The sequence below is a fragment of the Triturus cristatus genome, chromosome 1_2, assembly GCF_964204655.1.
Source record: "Triturus cristatus chromosome 1_2, aTriCri1.1, whole genome shotgun sequence".
Lineage (NCBI taxonomy): Eukaryota > Metazoa > Chordata > Amphibia > Caudata > Salamandridae > Triturus > Triturus cristatus.
The window spans coordinates 1,110,737,982-1,110,758,328 of record NC_140580.1 but is presented as its reverse complement, the minus strand read 5'-3'; the positions used below and the strand labels follow the sequence as shown (position 1 = coordinate 1,110,758,328).

Sequence of the window (20,347 nt, the reverse complement as noted above, 5' to 3'; positions counted from 1 at the left end):
GGGGACAAATTGTCTAAAGCTCAATGGAACCAAAATAGAGGTTCTCCTACTCGGAGGACCTCCTTAGGTTACAGGATTGGTGGCTCCCCAGCATGGAAGCTCTACCTACTCCAGTACATAAAGTGAGGAACATTGGCATCATTTTTGATGACAGGCTTACCTTCCAAGATCAGGTCAACAAAGTCGCCTCCCTGGTGTTTCTAACTTTAAAATCAATTTGCAAAGCATGTACCTTCATTCCCCCAGAAGCAGTAAAAACACTAGTGAGTTTTAGTCATGGCCAGACTGGACTACGGAAATGCATTATACCTAGGCCTTCAAAAACAACTCCTGATGAAGTTCAGCGAGCGCAGAACGTGGCTGCCAGAATGCTGCTAGATATTCACAAATTCCAATCCATTTCAGAAGGTTTGAAAAAAACTTCACTGGCTTCCTATGAAAAAAAGAATAGACTTCAAATGCCTAGCATACAAAGCTGTACACGGAAATGGACCAGCGTTCTTGAAACATCTCACCTGGTACCATCCACCTAGACACCTATGCTCAACACAGAGCAAACTCCTTCTAACACCCAAATTCAAAAAAGCTCGTTGGGGAGGAAGAAGCCTTGTCCTGGGTACAGTAAAACTATGGAACTCACTCCCCATAAATATCAAAAGCTGTCCAACTTTGCTCGGATTCAGAAAGCTATTAAAGACCTGGCTTTTTACAAACTAACACAATTCTTTTTCTGTCTACATGAACTCTGGCTCTCCCATCTGCTGAGCGCCTAGACGCCTTTGGGCATTCGTGAGCTATATAAATTCTACAATCCAATCCTGTTCTGTATATTGCTCCCAGATAGTGGATATAAGACTTTGGTGTGGAGAGGTGTTTTTTTCCCTTGAGCAGGGTGGCCTGGGAGGGCTGTGCCACCCCCTACTTGAGGTTCAAAGAGTGCCTACCGTGTCACTGACAGATGCAGCTCACACCTATTTCTGCCTCCCAAGTCAGTTTGACTCCAAACCCAGTGTGTGGGGGGGGGGGGGGGCTGCCTAAGAACCAGTTTTGAGTGATCTCGAGTGAGGGTTTGGCCATTATCTTAGCCACATGTCTGGGTTGCCACAGTGAGCTCTGACCAGAGGAAGAAAGGTTCTAACATATTGATTCTAGGTAGAGAGGGACACTGTGGGCTAGTTTAAAGTAAAACGCACACTAAGTGCTGCAAAAAGGTGTTGAATCACCCCTGGGAACTTTTGCCCCATTGGTTACGGAGTGGCCAGAAGGTTCCTCCACCCGTAGGCTGGCACTGAACATAAATGTGGCATCCCCAGTGCACTTCTCAGATCACTTCTGGACCTGTGGAAGAACAGAAGAGGACTGGACCTGCTGTCTGCGACCTAAGAAGAGCCTCGAAGACTGGACCTGCTCTTCCCTTAGCACCCAGGACAAAGTAGTGGACTCCAGGGGTCATAAGTCTGACCTCTTTTTTGGGCTACAGGTACACATGTTTCAAGAGGCCTTTTCCTACATTCCCAGTTGACCACCTCTAACTGGATCTGCCCAGGAACCTTCTGCTGGCCTCTTCTGGAGTGAGTCTTGACCCCAATGCTGTCCCCAAAGTTCCTGGGCCTTTGATTGGTGTCAAATTGTACTCTTGTAGTTTCCTGAAATCTGGCAACTTTTTGCTCTGAGAACTGATGGGAGACCGGGACCAACCACAAAGCTGCTTCGCCGCGGGGCAAAGGGTTCAGTTTGCTCCTGCTATGGTGGTCTTTGTAGCAGCAAATCCGAGCTGAGCCTCACGGAGGTGTCTAGCCTTGTAGATCCCTCTTCATTTGCACCCTCTTGCTCCTCTGGAAGAATCAGACCTCCAAAAAAGTTGAAATCCAGTTTGTGAGTGAAGCTCAAATTTCTCAAGCTTGGATTTTTCCTGCCATAAGTTAGGCAACGCCCGTGAGGATTTTTGACTTCCATTATGGTAACCAAGTCCAAAGATAAACTTTTTACCGAGACATACGTGGTCCCTGAATCCAATTGCGGTTGGCCACAATTTTTGACTTTGTCCTGGTCAAGCTGAACCAGCTACTGCAGTTGGCGAGTAACAATTCCTGGCGCTATTTTGGTCCCTAAACTTTTCCAAAATTCCGAAGTCCGGTTCCATTGTTTGGATTTTTGTAGTTTTCGTGTCTTAAACAAATTTAGGATTTTTCTTCTGGTGTATTTTCACATGTATTCCCATTTGTGTACTGCATAAATGCTTTACACATTGCCTTTAAGTTAAGCCTGACTGCTTTATGCGAGGTTTCCAGAGGGTTAATGCTCAGGTTTATTTAGTGGCTCACCCTGACACGGTTGTGATTATTTTTGAGGTGGGTTCTCGCCTCCCTCTAGGAATACTCCAATCTCTTACAACAATTATATATGTACAATGTATTTTTAGTGTTCCCTCCGAGCCCCATCCATCCATTAGCTCCATTTGAAAGTCCCGCCTCTCCAGAGCCTACGTACAGCAGTCAACAGATGAAAGGTAGCAAGTACATTTTTGAAAATGTTCAGTGCTACATTGCGTTTCATACTCGTGCTAGGCTTGTGGTAGCATTTTAACTGTTCGAGCTAAAAACATGTTTTCAATACAATGTGCAAAACGTCCATCAGATGTCATTGTAGGTAACAATGTATTTGTGTAAAGAACAGCCGACTTATAGATTTCTAGTGGCCTTATTTATATTTACAGTGTCACATTTCATTAGAGTGACTGAAAAGAAGCTTAGAATATTTACCAAAAAATCTATACATCATCTTGCTGCAATCCACATCCCTTTGGGACTTGAACACACGAGAAAAGAAAGCTTATTTAAACTGCAGGTTTTGCAAATTTTGCCTTACTTCTTTGTTTGGTGTTTTCTCTAGCTTATTTTACGGTTTGCTTTGGAGTACCTGAATCTTGCTTTAAATATGAGCCATTTACAGTGAAGATTGCCACCAGGAAAGAGATCTTTGGGCAACACAAACTCTTGAACGTGTGGGTCTGCCTCTCTTTGAAGATGGGTGTTGTAGGATGTTTAGTGCTATGATGCCCTCTACTTGGATCGATTGACCTTCCTACCCAGCGGTTAATGAGTCTACGATTCATGATTTGAGTTTCAGCACTTTCAGCACCCTACTGGAATTAAAATATGGTGATTCTTCTAGAATGATGTGGCCATGTAGGGTGTATTCACGACTCGGGGTGCATCTGCAGTACTCTCAGTTGCTTGCTGTTTTACATGTTTTGACATTCGTGAATAATTAAATGTCATCAGAAAATGTTGGTTTTTCTGTGCAATAAGCATTTGACTAATAAATGCAGAACAAGTAAGGAGGCTATACGTTCTTTCGTTCCTTGATGGTCTTACTAAGTTATTTTCTACATGTGTTTTAGTTGCTGTGGTGCTGGAACAGCAGCAGATACAGAAATGACCACTCAACTCATATCTTCCAATCTGGAGCTCCATTCCCTTTCCACCGGACGTCTGCCTCGAGTTGCCACTGCTAATCGTATGCTGAAACAGATGTTATTCAGGTACCTACTGTCTTTTGCAGATCTTTCATGTGCATAGTATTGAGAAATTATACACACAACGTAGTTTGACGTGCAAGTCTCTGTGTACTTTGATACTTTTGAGCCTCTGCTCACAATGAATCCCAAAGGGTGAGCTTTTCTCTAACATTGTGTCGTTTATGAAACGTTGAGTTATTTTAAGCACTCCACATGGTAGTTAAGAGTTCCTTTTTAAAGAAGGATGATCTCTTGCACCATAGAGAGGGGAGAGGATGTGGCCTGACGGCCAGGGCGGTCGACCTCAAATCTGGGGAACCGGGCTAGAGTCTTGGCAAGGACGCGCAGCATCCTGTGATTCTGGGCAAATCACTTAAGCTCCCCGTGCCTAACAAAAATGAATGTGTCCTCATGCAACGCAACTGGTGCTCATGTAAAGCGCTCTGATACCAGATACCTTCGGGTCAAGTTTGCGCTATATAAAACTCTGTAAAAAAAAAAAAAATTCAAAAGCGCGTTGATATTGCTCCTTTGAATGTGGAGAGTTTACATACTTCATTTGTTATGCCTTTATTAGTTCATTATTTATATAGTGCATTATGCAGCCCTAAGCTCACCTCTAAGGGCCAGACATGGAAGAGGGAAGACTAGGAGCGAGGAATGCTGGGGATGAGTTGGCGGGAACGAGGTACAGGATGAGCCAGTTGGGTGACTTCGCCCAAAATGCTAGATTTTTAACTTATTGCGCAGTGAGGAGGGGGTGGGGTGGGGTGAGGTGAGGATGAGGTGGAGGATGGGGAAGAGCAAAGGATGGGAGAAGGAGGAGGAACAAAGGCTGGGAGGAGGAGAGGGAAGAACAAAGGCTGGGAGGGGGAAGAACAAAGGCTGGGAGGGGGAAGAACAAAGGCTGGGTGGAGGAGGAACCAAAGATGTGGGGGAGAGAAGGAACTAAGGATGGGAAGGGGGGGGAACTAAGGATGGGGAGGGGGGAACTAAGGATGGGGAGGGGGGAACTAAGGATGGGGAGGGGGGGAACTAAGGATGGGGAGGGGGGGAACTAAGGATGGGGAGGGGGGGAACTAAGGATGGGGAGGGGGGGAACTAAGGATGATGGGGGGGGGGAGGAGCCAAGGATGATGGGGGGGGGGAGGAGCCAAGGATGATGGGGGGGGGAGGAGCCAAGGATGATGGGGGGAGGAGCCAAGGATGATGGGGGGAGGAGCCAAGGATGATGGGGGGAGGAGCCAAGGATGATGGGGGGAGGAGCCAAGGATGATGGGGGGGAGGAGCCAAGGATGATGGGGGGAGGAGCCAAGGATGATGGGGGGAGGAGCCAAGGATGATGGGGGGGAGGAGCCAAGGATGATGATGGGGGGAGGGGGGAGGAGGAACCAAGGATGATGGGGGGGGGAGGAAAGGGGGAACCAAGGATGATGGGGGGGGGGAGGAAGAACCAAGGATGATGATGGGGGGGCGGAAAGGAGGAAGCAAGGATGATGGGGGGGCAGAAAGGAGGAAGCAAGGAGGATGGGGGGGGGAGGAGGAACCACAAATGGGGGGGGGGGAGGAAAGGAGGAACCACGAATGGGGGGTTGGAAAGGAGGAACTAAGGATGGGGGAGGAACCAAGGATGGGGGGGGGGACCAAGGATGGGGGAGGGAGAGGAGGAACCAAGGATGATGATGATGATGGGGGGGGGGGGGGGAGGAGGAGGAACCAAGGATGATGATTATGATGGGGGGGGGAGGAGGAGGAACCAAGGATGATGATGATGGGGGGGGGGGGGGGGGGAGGAACCAAGGATGATGATGATGATGATGGGGGGGGGGGGGGGAGGAACCAAGGATGATGATGGGGGGGAAGGAGGAAGCAAGGATGATGATTGGGGGGGAAGGAGGAAGCAAGGATGATGATTGGGGGCGGAAAGGAGGAAGCAAGGATGATGATTGGGGGGGGGAGGAGGAACCACAAATGGGGGGGGGGGAGGAAAGGAGGAACCACGAATGGGGGGGGGGAAGGAGGAACTAAGGATGGGGGGGGGGGGGAGGAACCAAGGATGGGGGGGGGGAACCAAGGATGGGGGAGGGAGAGGAGGAACCAAGGATGGGGGGGGGAGGAACCAAGGATGATGATGATGATGGGGGGGGGGGGAGGAACCAAGGATGTTTATGGGGGGGGGGAGGAAAGAAGGATGGTGGAGGGGGGAGGAAAGAAGGATGGTGGAGGGGGGAGGAAAGAAGGGGGGAGGAAAGAAGGATGGTGGAGGGGGGAGGAAAGAAGGATGGTGGAGGGGGAGGAAAGGAGGAACCAAGGATGGAGAGGTGTGGCTCACTGGTTAGAGGCGGAAGATCCGCAAGCAGAGAATCGGCCAGGGACCAGGGTTCAATTCCCGACGCGGCAGGGTCGTGGACCAGGGTCAAAACGGACTCGATAATTCTCGCCTCGGTACCTACTCTAACCAGGAACACACTCGGCAACTCTGGGCATTAGCTTGCCTCATCTCCACAACGGACCCCACATTCGCCGGGGATGCCTGGTTTCACCTTGGAGATACCGTGGAGGTACCATCTCACAGGGATAGCCAGGACGGGTTCCCCAGCGGTCTACAGCGCCAGGACGCCTCAGGGCAGCAGTGCGCTTTACAAGACACATACATTTACATACATTTACATGGAGGGGGAAGGAGGAACCAAGGATGATGGGGGGGGGGGAGGAACCAAGAATGGGGGGGGAGGAACCAGGGATGATATGGGGGGTGGAATCAAAACACAAAATGGGAAGAGGAGGAACACAGGATGGAAGGGGGAGGAGAAACACAGGATGGGAGGGGGTGGAGGAGGAACACCACACAGGATGGGAGGAGGAGGAACAACACAGGATGGGAGGAGGAGGTACAACACAGGAGGGGAACACAGGATGGGCGTGGGAAATAAACAAAGGATGGGAGGAGGAGGGGAGGAACAAAGGATGGGCGAATGAGAAAAGGCAGTGAAGCGGGGAAAATGGAGGGATCGGAGATGGGCAAGATTTAATAGAGGTTCTATAATGTTCTAGTGTAGCATTAGGTCACTTCGAAGCACTCTTGAATTACACTGAGGCACTCTTACCCACACTTGGAGATGCAAGCTCACAACTGGGTTGCCCTATGTATGAGAGCAGAAAGAGAGACCTACTATGGGATCTGCAGAGTGGCCTTGATGTGCAACCTCCCCCAAACCCCGCCCTCCTCCTCCTCCCTCCCTTCCCCACTACCACCACCAACCCCCCCCCCCCCCCTCATCAGCTGCAGTGACACAAGTCTTATCAGTGGGGTTAGAATGAGAAAATAAAAAAGATGGAGGAACATCGAAACAAATTGTTGCCAAGAGTTCAGACGGCATTGAAGTACAGTTCGCAGCTAAAAGAAATATTGTTGCCAATTTCAAAAGTGAAGAGAATTTTTTACCAAAATTTCTCCGGTCCTGCAAAAGTGCATCTTACAGCTACAAGAAAAAAAATTGTTGCCAAGATTTCTAGCCAAGACAAAAAATAGTTGCCATAATTTCACTAGTGGTATGGAAGTGCATCCCAAATTTTGGAGGTCAGTTCCAACAAATTTAAATTAACACAGCAAACCTTTTTAAACTTGGGCCTGAGGTTTTCCAAAGACCAAGCAGCATTAATTCTTCTGCTAGCACAACAGGCCTTGACCATGGATCGCCTGGTGCCCGTGTAGGAAGACTTCACCCTAATCTGGGTCCGGGCATACTCCACATGTAGTGATCTGGTCAGTGATGCCATATGGTTCAGCTGTCCAAGACCCTGCAAGATCTGAGCTGCTCATACTTCAAATGATAAAGCAGATATTCAAGACGCCCTACAGAGCACTGTTGATCTAGTCTACCATCAGCTGCAGTGCTTCATTTGAGACGGTGGTTGCCGGTGGGGGCCACTGGTACTTATTTTTCTGCATTCTATATATACCAAGCGGAGGAGTGGGGGGGAAAACCACAGATCCGAAAGATGGACGAAGAGAAAGACGGGAAAAGCGTCAGAGGGAGAAAGCAAGAACCTCCTAGAGTGAGATAAAGGGGCAGATAGTGTCTTAAGCTCTATTAAAGACGCATGAGGTGGATTATAAGTCGGTCAGCCTTGGTACTTCTGAGCAATGCTTCGGGCTCCAGCACACTTTCATTTACAAATAAAGCAAATAAAGCACTGAAGCATCTTAGGGTATAAACTTATTAGAAAGAAACACGTTTACAACATTCAACACTTGTGGAGTCATTTAAAAGCAATAAAATCATGTTTAGCTACAGTGTAGGTACTACCCAGGAACTACTTCCAGTCTGAGGTTTCCCCTTTAGTTTGTCGTTAACAATATCCTTTTGAAACTGTGACTGTAGTTTTTGCCCCTGTTATAATGAACCATTCAGCATAGGTGTCTGGACTTGAAGGTGGTGAAGACTTCAATTTCTCGAAATAAACATTCTTTTTGTAACTTTACAGAAAAAAATCAGAATTGCAGAATGACGGCTAAACTGTCTTTTTTTACCAGTTTCATGACTTGAACCATTTTTATTTCTTTCACCATATTTTTTGCGCTCTTCTAATTCTGGACAGTCAGCCCTTTGAATGATTGATTGGGGGGAGAGGGGTGGTTTTAATGTTGGTGGTGAAACTGCGAAACATTATTTAATATTCTTCCAGTGCAATTTCTTACCTTATTTTTAGTAGTTTGAATTTCAGATGTAAACCTTTGTGACACCATTTAAAAATGTTATGTGCGCAAACGTTTTAGCTTTACATGGGTTAAAATATCTTGCTAAAAATTGATGAGTGGAAATTGTACAAAATATGAAAGAGAATAGCGACATCCCTGCCTTTCACTGTCTGGTATCCCAGGAATTTAAGTTTTATGTCCCACAATGTGAGCCATGAAACGTCAATTTCATGTGCGTGATAAACCGAGAGCACCTCCAGTGTGTGTGCGGGTCACGTCATAGAACTACTGGTCATTCTATAACTCGTATCGTTTCAAAAATTGAAAATGTTTGTATTTTGACCGTCTCTCTACCTGATGTTTTTGCGCCAGATATCAAGGTTACATTGGTGCGGCCCTGGTCTTGGGTGGAATGGACTGTAACGGACCCCACCTTTACAGCATCTACCCGCACGGATCGACGGACAAATTACCCTACGTTACCATGGGTAAGAATATCTTGTATTGTCAGTCTCAATAGCGCAGTCCATGGAAACCTCTCTTTTCTTATTCTTGTTGTTGTTAATGTTATAATTCACTGTGTGTCATTTTGAGACTCGCTCTCTATTCGCTTATCTGCCATTTTCTTTCGCGTTCCTTCTTTTGCAACAGATGTTGTGTGTTTTGCAGTGGGAATATTCAATTCCCCATGTGCTCAGTAGTTGAATCCTTGTGAGTGTTGTTTGCTGTAAATGTTTGCATCTGTTGAATTCGTATCATTTGATTCCCTAGAGGTTTGGTGTTATTTTTGGTCATGAGACTTAACTTGGTCATGCTAAGAAAAAATTAAAAAATTAAAAAATCAATTTCAGACTTGTTTGCCTTTCCTGTACCATAGATCTGTTAAAGGAAAACAATCCGAGAAATATATATTTTGTTTGTGTATGTCTTTTACTTGCATGTCACAATAGTAGGCATGACTTGCAATGGCAGACTTTATAAGACGGAAATCAATTAGCAGTGACACAAAATGGACAGGGAACACGTCTCGTGCAGTAACTATTTTAAAATGTCTCTAAGCAAGATTTAAACCTTCATACTTGATGCATCTTGGTTTCAGGTTAGTAGGCGAATGGCAGGAGCTCACATGTTCACGAGGCCCACTTGGATCAAACAATGACATGCTAAGAGCCCACATGCTTCTACTGCAGATTGGTGCAAAAGAACACGCGACTACACCTGTATTGTTTTTTTATTTCATTTAAAAGAGCACTCCTTGGCCTTTTCATAGTGTAGGATGAGAAGAAGAAAAAAACTGGCCAATCGCCCTTGTACATACCAGTTGTTGGCTTACAGTCTCTCTGTGTAAAGAGACCCCGCATACTGTGGCATGTATTAGGGAATTTTGTGGCACAAAATGAACATTTTACGGCACACTATTGCATTTTGTGCAGCACCTTATTTTAGTGACCTTTAAAAGTTGTGCCCTAGTAAAAGGGTACCTGCAGGGGGGGAAAGCCCTGGGGTATGCTCTACTAATCACAGAAGCATTCCGCCTCTCACCCAGGCACTAATCTCATCCTCTATGATTTAAGGACAAAGCACTGAGCTTTAATTTAAAAAAAAAGATGCCTATTCTAGTTGCTGAATTGCAGAGCTTGAAACAAAAAATAAAACAATCGGGGATCAATCCCAGCTTCACTAAGTTGTGTGATCTTAGGCAAATACTTTACTTAACGAGCTTTTCACCTATAATGAGCTCTGCTTTATTTGAACTTTTTTTCTACACTACTCCTCGAGCGGACAGAGCGATGCCTGCCTCCCTCAATGGAGGGTGTTTGAATGCAGGGGTGCCGCATCTTGATGAAGCTCAGGGGTGCACTCTACCTAAACTTCTCCTGCGTAAGGACTGGTTATCTAAGTTTGCCCTATCTATAACAAAATAGGCCGCATGGGTACATGACAACTGACCAGTCTCTGGCTTTACTGATGGGTTCGTCGTTAGAGCGGGGGTTCATGAATGTTTCTGAAACTGCTACTCTTGATAAATGTTACTCTATGCAGTGGAATAATGTAACGTACTGAAATGACAAACATCTCAATATTAAATAAACCACTTTTTTCAAGGTTTTAGAATCTTTGCCGTTACACAAATGCAGAGTAAAAATGTTCTTCTGGGGCAGGATGGCTGCAAGCAAGGCCAGTGTCACGCATTCGTGCGCAAGGGCGCGGCTCTTCTGAAAGGCATTCTGGGGGGCCTCTAGTGCAGGTCTGTGCCCCCTGAAAGTAAAACTTCCACTGCGGTTCCGCAGCACGTGTACATTGTAGTTTGCAAGCCGACTGTAGGGTAGCGCTATCACAGCCAGAAAGCAATAAAACAAATAAATCCGGGGAAGCCATACTTTTCTTTTTCTCGCGACACTGACGCATGATATCACAGGCATTGCGCACCTTGGGCAATTTTGCAGTAAATACGCGTTTCACTAGATCGCGACAAGCTTGGGGGGTCTGATGGAAGTAACGCGAGCCATCTAAATCCATCACAAACTGCGCCTAGGACTATTCTTCAACAAATCTATCTTGTCACAAATACCAGTCGGTGGTTTTTCACAGCAGGTCTTTGCCAGTGTTTCTCACTACTGTATTTTGTATTTTCTTATTTTTAGTTATTGTGTTAATACAAATTGCGGCATGTATGTTGCTTAAACACTGGATCTAAGGGTAGGCATGGTGATGAGTACACTATCTGATGGAGTAAGTGATGGAAGATAAAAGGGAGACTCCGGATAGATTGACCGCCCGGCGGCTGCCTCATGGGTTAGTTATATAAGCTCAGTGATATCGGGGAGATTGTCGGGAGTGAGGTTTGGGACTTGGGGGAAGCTCTGAATATTGTCTCCGGAGTCCAGTTCCATTGTGTATGATGCGCCTAGTCATTAAGGTTTTAGCCAATTTGCAAGAGCTGTTTTGAAGCTCCAGTTTTAGGTCTGACGTTACCCATGCCTTTTGATTTCACTCCGTTTGGATAGAGCACATACAGGTGCTTTCGTCCAGCCTTGTTAACCCGGATCAGTTGTTGTGGCATTTACATTGTTCGCCCATACACTGCAGCATCCAGCATGGGCCCCACTGCAGTCATTGGCTAACTTCACTGAGAGTGACCGCATCCTGCTCTTTCACAAAGAGCACATCCGCACACAAAGTAGTTCCATGCACTGTGCATGCTGCTCTCCGCAATGTGTGCCTTTCCTGATTTTTAAAAAAAAAACGTTGCTTTTGGGTAATTTTTTTTTAATACATTGGCAGGAGTCCAGTAGTTCCCCAAAGGAAAAAAAGTTATAAAAACAGTGTAGAAACAAAACAAGCATTGACAAAGCCAACAGGCTGGCTGCAAATGCCAGACCGATTGGCAATTGTTGTGTTTCCTTGTATGTGAGGAGTTGGGAGACTATCGACAAGATTGAGGCCAAGCCGGGATTCGAACGTGGGTCTCCAGGTTCAAACGGCACCAGCTCGAACCGCCAGCCTAAAATCCCAGCTTTGTTTGGAGTCCCTCTGATCTCTAGTGGACATTTGTGCATTAAACTATCCAGGTTCTTAGAGTTGTTGAGGGCCTGGAGACTAAATGTAGGATATCTTTTTTGGGGCGCGGATTCGTGGGCTCCTAGGAATTCCACTGCTGCTCTCCTGTCCCCTGACTCTTGGCTCACAATCCCTTTCCATGTTAGGAGGCTGCTTTTAAACTGCCTCTCTTCACAGTTCTCAACTGCTCCGTCTAATAGTATTTCCTATAAATGTTACTTATTGATTCGTGGTGATTTGCATTTCTCACTATTTGATTTCAGGTGATCTCTTGCGGCTGGGAAGTTTGTATCTGTGAGTGGAGCTCTAGTCGCCATTGTTGAGGTGCCTGAACTCCCGCCTTTGGCTCCTGGGTGTATTAAATGACAGATTTTGGTAGATAGAAGAGGCATTTGCTGACATGTATCCTCGAAGATTCTGAAATTGGTTACGTTTTCTACAGCTGCAGATTTGTACCTCTTAGGGGAGACGCGGTAGTTGAATTGAAAGTGGTGTCTTTTGGGGAGTGCTTGTAAATAGACAGTCATAACCTCGTGGGTATTGGCGGTGCGGTCTGTACATGTTATGGTGGTCCTATAGGAGACCCTGCTTGGAATCTACCCTCTGGAAGGGGCTCCATGGACCCCGAGGGAGCGCTCCAATGGGAGGCGGGCGAAGCCTTGGCTGAGCCTGGTCATTTTAACGGCCCCACTTTATGTCGCTTCTGTTTCCCCTTCCACTCTACAATATTAGAAGCTTGCATTTTTTGCACATACAAGTTTTCTAGTTACAAAGTAATGGTGGGCTAATTATGGCGGTACTACCATGAATGACAGTTTTCTTTCCTAACGGATAACAAATCTACCATTAAAATCCCAAATCGTCGCTCTGGGATTTTATTCAGCAAACCACCCATCACTGAAAACAAACTCTGCCTTTGTATTAATGGGAAGGCATGGTGGAAAATATGTACCATTTTGTCAGTAGAGGGTGCTGTTGCTTCAGTAAACGCGCCATGGTTGCGTTTACACGTCGAAGCCTTGCTTGGTGAGCATTAGTCTTCTGTAATCTCGTTTGGCCTCCTAAATACGCATGGCTCTTGCGGAATGTGTTTAGTTCATTTTGATGGTTAAGAGCTGTTTGAATTTCGTTGCAGAGTTTTCTACGGTATTGTGCAGGATGTCCGCGTGGTGCAGGTGTACACGGACGGGCTTGGGGTGTTTTGTATAGTTGTAATGGGCTCCCGATTCGAGCGGAAACGCGTAGAGCAAGGACTCGAAGGGCGCAATGCAACGTGCGTTAGCGCTGGGACGTCACCCAGGGCAGTCTTGGGTGTTATTCACGACTGCCACGCTATCAGTAGTTATGCTGCCCTACAACGAAGGCCACTAGAGTTATGCGGCAGAGGAAGACCAACTTATGTGCAAGGGTGAGCAGAGTTATGCTGCAAGAAATGTCAATTTATGCGGCAGGATGCAGTACAACATGTGGCAGTATAATCTTTCTTTGGGCCTTTTAACTACTTATGTAGCCGTCTGCTTACTAGACTTCTGCGCTGCAGTTCAGTTGTTCAGACAAGCCTCGACGACATTGCTCAATATTAATACATGTAAGAATTTCTGCTTTTCCATTCAAATATTCGGCGCAGATGAGTTTTTTTTCTAGTTGACCCTTTGCACTCTGTAAAAGATCGTTCATGTTTGTGTATTTGCTTCACGCGTGTCGTGTTCACAAGTGACTCGCGTGCGAACGATGTTGTACGCCTGGGTAGAAGCAGCACATGGAAAGAGCCCAGACGCTTGTGAAAGCACCCGCAGGACTCCTCGCTTTCCGTCAAGGCTCACAAGTTTGATGTATTTTAATTTGCATAGCTCCTTAGAGTTTCGAATATGTGTTTGTGCCCTCCTAAGTATTTACGTATCGACAGCTTCCGGAAATATTAAACCGAGGAACCCGAAAACAATAGTGAACCAGTCAGAGCCTTGTAATTACAAATGGTCCTTACTACAGAACGTTAACATTGGCAAAGCCAGTAGGTCTTGCTTTCACGTGCTATTATGTGCAAAATCAGCGTTCACAAATGCTGTTAAATAATGTCCATGCAAAATTGCTGTAAATAACATTAAAGTCTACCCGCTGGGCAAAAGTAGCAAAAAACAGGAGTGTTTAGAAAATAGCGTGGGTATTGGAGAGAGAGAGAGTGGAGTGGAGTGTGACACACCGTGGGATTGAGTGCACATTTCAGAGGTAAAGTAGTTCCTCGTTCATTCCAGTGAAGCACGTCCTAGAGGTGAAGCAAGTCAAATAGTAGGTGGTGAAAGAGTTGTAACCCTCCGTGAGCAGAACCAAAGTCCACGCTCTTCTCAGCATCAAAGAATTGGTAACACTACAGCTTGCAGACAGCTGTGTCACATCAGCTCGAAAAAGACAAGTTTTAATAGGAACAAGGGTGCAAAGAGCGCGTAAGCAAATAGAGCTTGTGATCGGCTGAAAACAACTAAATATGAATAAAAACGAATGCAGATAGAATGAGAGGTAGAGGAGAGGACACCAGCAAAGGGAATAATAGTTTCTAAGAAAAAGCCACACACTTTATGGCCAAATTATTGAACACATTTCCATGTGAGATCATGACATCTACTGAAATGTGTATCTAATGTTGAAAACTTGCTATCAGTCAGAACATTTTGGGTGAAGGACGTGGAGCTGCTGCACGCCCCCCCCCGTGCTGGCTGAACACTGCGTGTAATGAACCTACTACATTCTGGCAAGAAAAGGAAAATCCACCGCAGTGTGATTTGGATTAAAAAAGAATATCGAACAGCGGGCCAGCGGAGCGAGTATCTTTTGCCTCCGCAAGGGCGCGCTTTGTAAGTCTTCACACTTGCTCGCTCCTACATCATCGATTTCATGCGGACGCGGTTGATGAGTGCGAACAATCTCTGGAGAGCCAAGTGAATAGTATATGACCCATGATATCCTGCATAAGGGCACCGTTTGTGCTTCTGCTGGGAGATGGAGGCTTGAAGTCAGGAGTAAAGTGTGAGTAAGGCTTGTGGTGCTCCAAGAGTGGGTGAATTACGCCTTTCGTCAGTGCACAGAGGAGACCAAACTAGGTTTCCCCGGCTTCCAATAAGGCTACCCTAGGCTTCCTCTTCTCCAGAATGAGTGAATGGACACCCACATCTAATTCCTCCCGCCCGTCTCCCCAGTGTTAACTGAAGGGACTATATTTGTTTTGATGAAGGCACTACAGAAAATTGAACAAGCCTTCACCTACTAGGAGTTGGAAAATTAATGTTTTTATAAGAGGCAATTAACAAAAACAATGGTATAGTAAGAGGTCCCGATTTTCCGTCTCCTTGTACATCAATAATTACCTAAGAGACTAATTCAGTTATCGGCTCGTGGAAAAAAGGTGCCTGTAATCTGTAAAGAACAGCCTCAGCAGCTGCTGCCTGCGATGTCTATCTCCACGCAAGCAAAAGATGCGACCATTCGGAGTATGGAGTTCAGTTGAACATGCCTGCTCACTAAAAGACCTTTTACACATCCATCCTTTCCCCCCAGCTAGGAGAGCTCCATCTATAAGCCGGTGCTTGTACCCAAGATCCAAACCCAGAAATCCAGTCCGAGCAATGACGTGGAAGATGGAACCCGACAGGGGGGTACTTCTCCAGTTCTTCAAAATGAATATCAGTGATCTTGAACCCTTGAGACACCATTGCTGGTCCTAAAAAATAAATACAAATCATGCTGCTCAGCTGCAATAAGATTAAGACCAAGGTGACCCAAACCGGTTCTCTTGCATAGATGACCGAAAAAGAAATTATAATACATGAGATTCTGCAATCCCTGTATAAACCTCTGTCTCTAATTTCTTTGTAATCGGTGACTTGTGATGCACCCATTCCCGATTCGAGCTCAAGTATTGTAAGTTGTTACTATTATAAGTTGTTACAGTAGCGTTCTGACGTTACAGTGCCTGTTGCCAGAGCCAGCAGCAGAGGTTAAAAGCAGGTCAGGACACGAAACATAATTGAAACAGATGTTTAAAGCACTGCAAATGTTGCTTTTCTTTTTTCAGCTCTATTTTAAGCTTACAATGACAAGCCGAGTTTATTTTTGCACTCCGTAGATTGAGAAAAGCTAGAACTTTCTGCAAGTGTCTACACATCCAGAGCTACTGCATCCTCTATTCTTTTTAAATGACTTGTATAGAACTTTCTAAATATGTTTGCTACAAATATCTAATGGGTTTTGATTTGTTTAATTTTGCGCTACAGGTTTTATTCGTCTTGTTTGCAAACCTGCTCACTCTTTCAGACTTTATTTTAAGTGGTTTGTAGGAAAGGTGATGGTGTGAAAATGTATTATATGGGATAAAGTACCCCCTGGCGTACAAGATAAAGATATTGAAAGTCACCTCGGAGATCCCTAACCTTATAAAGGAACTCTGCCTTCGGCCTCGTTCCTCCACATATGGTTATGGAACTCCTCGGTGACTTGCAGTATTCTTATAATGTATGACAGGGGATTCTTTATTGTGTATTCAACAGGCACCCTTAAGACATACCTCTATCTCAGGCCTGCATCTAACACCACTTTAACATATTTTTTTCCACCAACCAGCCCTCCTTTTTCTTGTATTCATTCCATATTTGGTTATTTTGTACTATTATTTCATGAAAATTAGAGTGTGTAGAAAAAACGAACTTTTTGTCTCCTTATTTCATATTCATGTTTATTTGTATGGCAGCCAAACCCATGAGTATCCACACCACCACTTTGCTTCGTACAGATTCATTGGTTGACTCCTGGAGGTATTTTTTCTACTAATGGGTTATCATTTCTGTGTGGGTATGTTGATTGTTGAAAGATTTTTTTTTTTTTTTTTAACTCCGAAAGATCTGAGTGATATTTAGCTGTGACCCACATAAGGGGCACACTCTTTAGAGCCAAGTGCCGCCCACGGTTTCCTTTAGGTTTATTGGCTTTTCTGCATCGGGGCAGAAGATCTGAAATTGTGTGCATTCATTTTTTGTTTGATAAGTTCTTTGAACACTTGTTGATGTGTTAGAGACCTTTTATTACAGGATTTTGTGGTGTGTGTGCTTTTAAAAAAAAATTTTATTGAGAAAAAAAATGTATGAATTCATAAGGAAAACAACCCCATCAAATCATTTTTCCAGGCATGGGCATTTATGAATTGTACCGCGGGTTGTCTTTATTTATATCTTTATTTGCAGAAACTTACTGACGAGCTCTATTCCTTCGAATATGAGAGTGCCACTTTGAAAATATAAATGTCCACAAAACCTTGGCATTAATGTATATATTACATTTTTGCAGGCTACTCCTTGCCTTATTCGCTCGCCATGTCTTGTTGAAAAAGAATCAGCACTTCTAGTCCCCTATAAGTCCCACTTATAAAGGCACCGCCCCTGCCATGCCCTGGGTTGTGGCTGCACCATCTATGATCCATGCGGACATTGCGATATGATTATTGGTTACTCAGTCTCTCCTGTCTGCTTTGTTACTGCACTCCCATGCCTGGCTCATTCTGCTCCTTCAGCAGGCTGTCTATACTCCCAGGCTCGACAGATGCAGCACCTTTAAGTTCATTTGGTTTTTGTCTCAGTCATCGGGAGCAGGCTTTCTCAGAGTAGAGTGAGAATGGATGCTGAGGATTGGGGCTCCTACTTTCACTCTCAGTTCGCCTGTTCTCCGATAGTTCTGAGCCATGCTCTGCTCTGTGTTCACCTGAAATGGTCTCATGGAACCAGCGGCTCGAATTCTTACCGTTTCACGTATTCTATCAATTTAACAGGTATAAGGAGGGGGGGGGGGGGGCGTTCTTCCCAACTCCTCGAATCCCAGCCACCTTAACTAGAACAGGCAAATTACATGGAGGGAGAGGTAAGTAGAGACTTTGGTGTCCTGGAGCAGAAACCCCACTCCCAAAAAGATTCATCTTTCAGACTGACACACATATCTTATTGTGGTTTATTTTATGTTATGTGTTTATCTACTTTTAACGTTGTCTTCAGAAGCTGATACCCGCCACCACACTCCATTCGCCAGGGATATGCTGTGCATGGGTGCAGCGTTTGCTTGTTACACCTTCTCTCACGGGCACACTGTTGTCCTGGACTATCATCGTTGAAGTCCTCTTTCATCTCTGCTGCTTGCCTAGTTGGTTGTCTCACCGGCCTAAGAAATGGGAACGCGTCTCTCTGCAGGCCATGATCAGCGGTCCTCAGCTAGCCTCGCACTGGCCACCACTTGGGGACGATGCACTCAACCAGTGGTCCTTCTATCCACCACTTTCTACTCGCTGTTGCAAAGGCTTATTTACCTGTAGTGGTGGGGGCGCACCATCTTCCTGTGGTAGGAGTAGAAGCTTTACCAGGCACTGTGGGGGGTGTCTGCTTCTGATCCCAGTTGGACAATGCTCCAAGGGGCATATCAACAAGGGCTTTATCTCTGCTTTTTTGGCTTTAAAAGCCAAAAAAGGAGAGATAAAACTAGCGCCCTATCAACAACAGGGTGCTAACATGCAAATTTGCATGTTAGCACCCTTTTACTCTACGCTTCCCTTTGCATCTCTAATGAGATGCAAAGGGGGCGTTCCAGAGTAAAATAATAGGAGAAATGTTGCTAAGCGACATTTCTCCTATTATCAAGAATGTCGCTAACCCTGTTAGAGACAAAAAACGCAGCGCTAACCGCGGTTAACGCTGCTTTTTTACGTCTGGTATTTTTCTGACTTAGCCATGATATCCTATGGAAGGAGGATATCATGGCTAAGTTTGCCTGTCCCTATCAACAAGGTAACGTGAGATTATCACTGGGTTTCCAGCGATAATCTCATGTTAGCCTGTTAGCGTGAGGATTTTTATCGCTATTGAGATAAGCGTTGCTAATAGCACGCTATCTCAGAGATAGAAATTCACGCTAGCCGGCGATAATTATCCTAGCGCTAAGTGCGCTTAGAGATAATTATCGCCGGTTGTTGTTGATATGCCCCCAAGTTAGCCCCTCTTGAAGCACTTTATAGAATTAGGAGTTTGTGCAGGTTCTTAAGTAACAAATGCTGCTCTCACAAAAATGTATGAATTTATGATGCCATACTTTTTCATATAAACTAGTGGATTAAAAAGCGCATAACCTGCTGTGTGGACTGCTTCTGAAGACCGTACAGAGTAGCACAGTATATACAAGTGCCAGTATTCGTAATCAGCAAGCTGTTTCTTTTGTTGGATTAAGCTCCGATGTTTGCTGCATTATCTTGCCCCTCCTCAGTTGGATTGCACTTCTTTATAATAATTGATGATATATTGTTTCTCTTCGTTGTTTTTAAAAGTAATCTCACTGCAGGAAATGTTATTTACTGCAGACTCTTGCTGTAAACGTTTCATCCTCTTGTTTAGATTTCTGCATACGCTTAGACTTTAATTTTCATGGCAAATAAAGTCAACTCTGGGCTTTCTTGGAAAAAAGAGTTTCCTAATTTGTTAAAATACTTTACATCGAAATTCGTTTGCTGAGGTCGAGAAAGCATTTCGTCTTTCATTAGGTTGCCCAGAAGATGCCACTTGCCTATTGAGGTTCAAAAACATCAAATTAACTGTTTGTGCTGACAAAGGGCAAATTTCGATTTCAGCAAACGAGGCGAGATTATCGGCGTGCCTGGCTTGTCTGGCAGCAGCTTCTGGCCAACACTTATAATGAAAAGCGTGCATACAATTAAAGCGCTTGAAGTGTGCAGTTCAGCGTTCGGAAGCGGCGAGATGTGCTCCATCGCTCTCCAGCGGCAGGAGCCGCTCCCCCGGCGCCCGGCTGCTTTGGTATTCATAAATCAGCGCCTTGTGCAGGGCCAGGCTGGCCGCGGAGCAGCAGCGCCACCAGGAGATTAGGCCTCTCAGCCAGCAACCCGAGTGAAAAATGATCCCAATCGATGGGGCTGTGGAGAGCACCGGATTCCTGCCCAGAAAAAGCAGCAAATTGAATACCAATGAGAGAGTGTGAATAAGTGTCCTGTCAAGGAGACCTGGCACTGATGGATGGGAAGGGTCTGCGCGTACTCTTTCAAGACTGCGCACATCCTAGGCCCTGGCAGGTAGGACTTGCAAACAGGTCCTTGGGTGCAGAGAACGAGCTGGCCCTTGGCAGCCAGAGCTTGTAAGTGTCTGATGTGGTCTGCTCCCAGGAAGTAATTGGAGCCAGAAATCCGGGTGTTTAACGAGGAGACAATACATGTAAAAACATTGATCAGATGCTTGAAAAATGGGGAGCTTGTGCAGTGTCAACTGGAGCGTCCGATCAATAAACGCCAGTAAAAACCAGAAGAATGCATCCTCGACGGGCGACCACAAAGACTGCTCCTCCCCAAACGGAACGTTGCTCAACGGGCTTCCCGTAAAGTCCCTGCTCACCCCTAAAGCACTCCAGCACCCACGAACCATCTCAGAATACTTCTGCGACAAAATGAAATACCACATCCCAAGTTGCTCTGTTTGCTCTTCTATTCATAGTGTATCCGTTGAGTACACTACTCTTCGAAGACGGCAGACGTTCTCTTA

The 20,347-nt window shown here is 45.6% G+C and overlaps 1 protein-coding gene across 1 annotated transcript in view; it reads left to right on the top strand.

Annotated features, from left to right (window-relative positions):
- PSMB7 (proteasome 20S subunit beta 7) overlaps positions 1-20,347 on the top strand; it is a 170,913-nt gene that overhangs the window by 27,459 nt on the left and 123,107 nt on the right. Inside the window, exons 4-5 of the mRNA XM_085613751.1 lie at positions 3,404-3,544; positions 8,595-8,710. Coding sequence (XP_085469877.1) covers positions 3,404-3,544; positions 8,595-8,710 — 257 coding nt within the window. The remainder of the gene's footprint in view (positions 1-3,403; positions 3,545-8,594; positions 8,711-20,347) is intronic.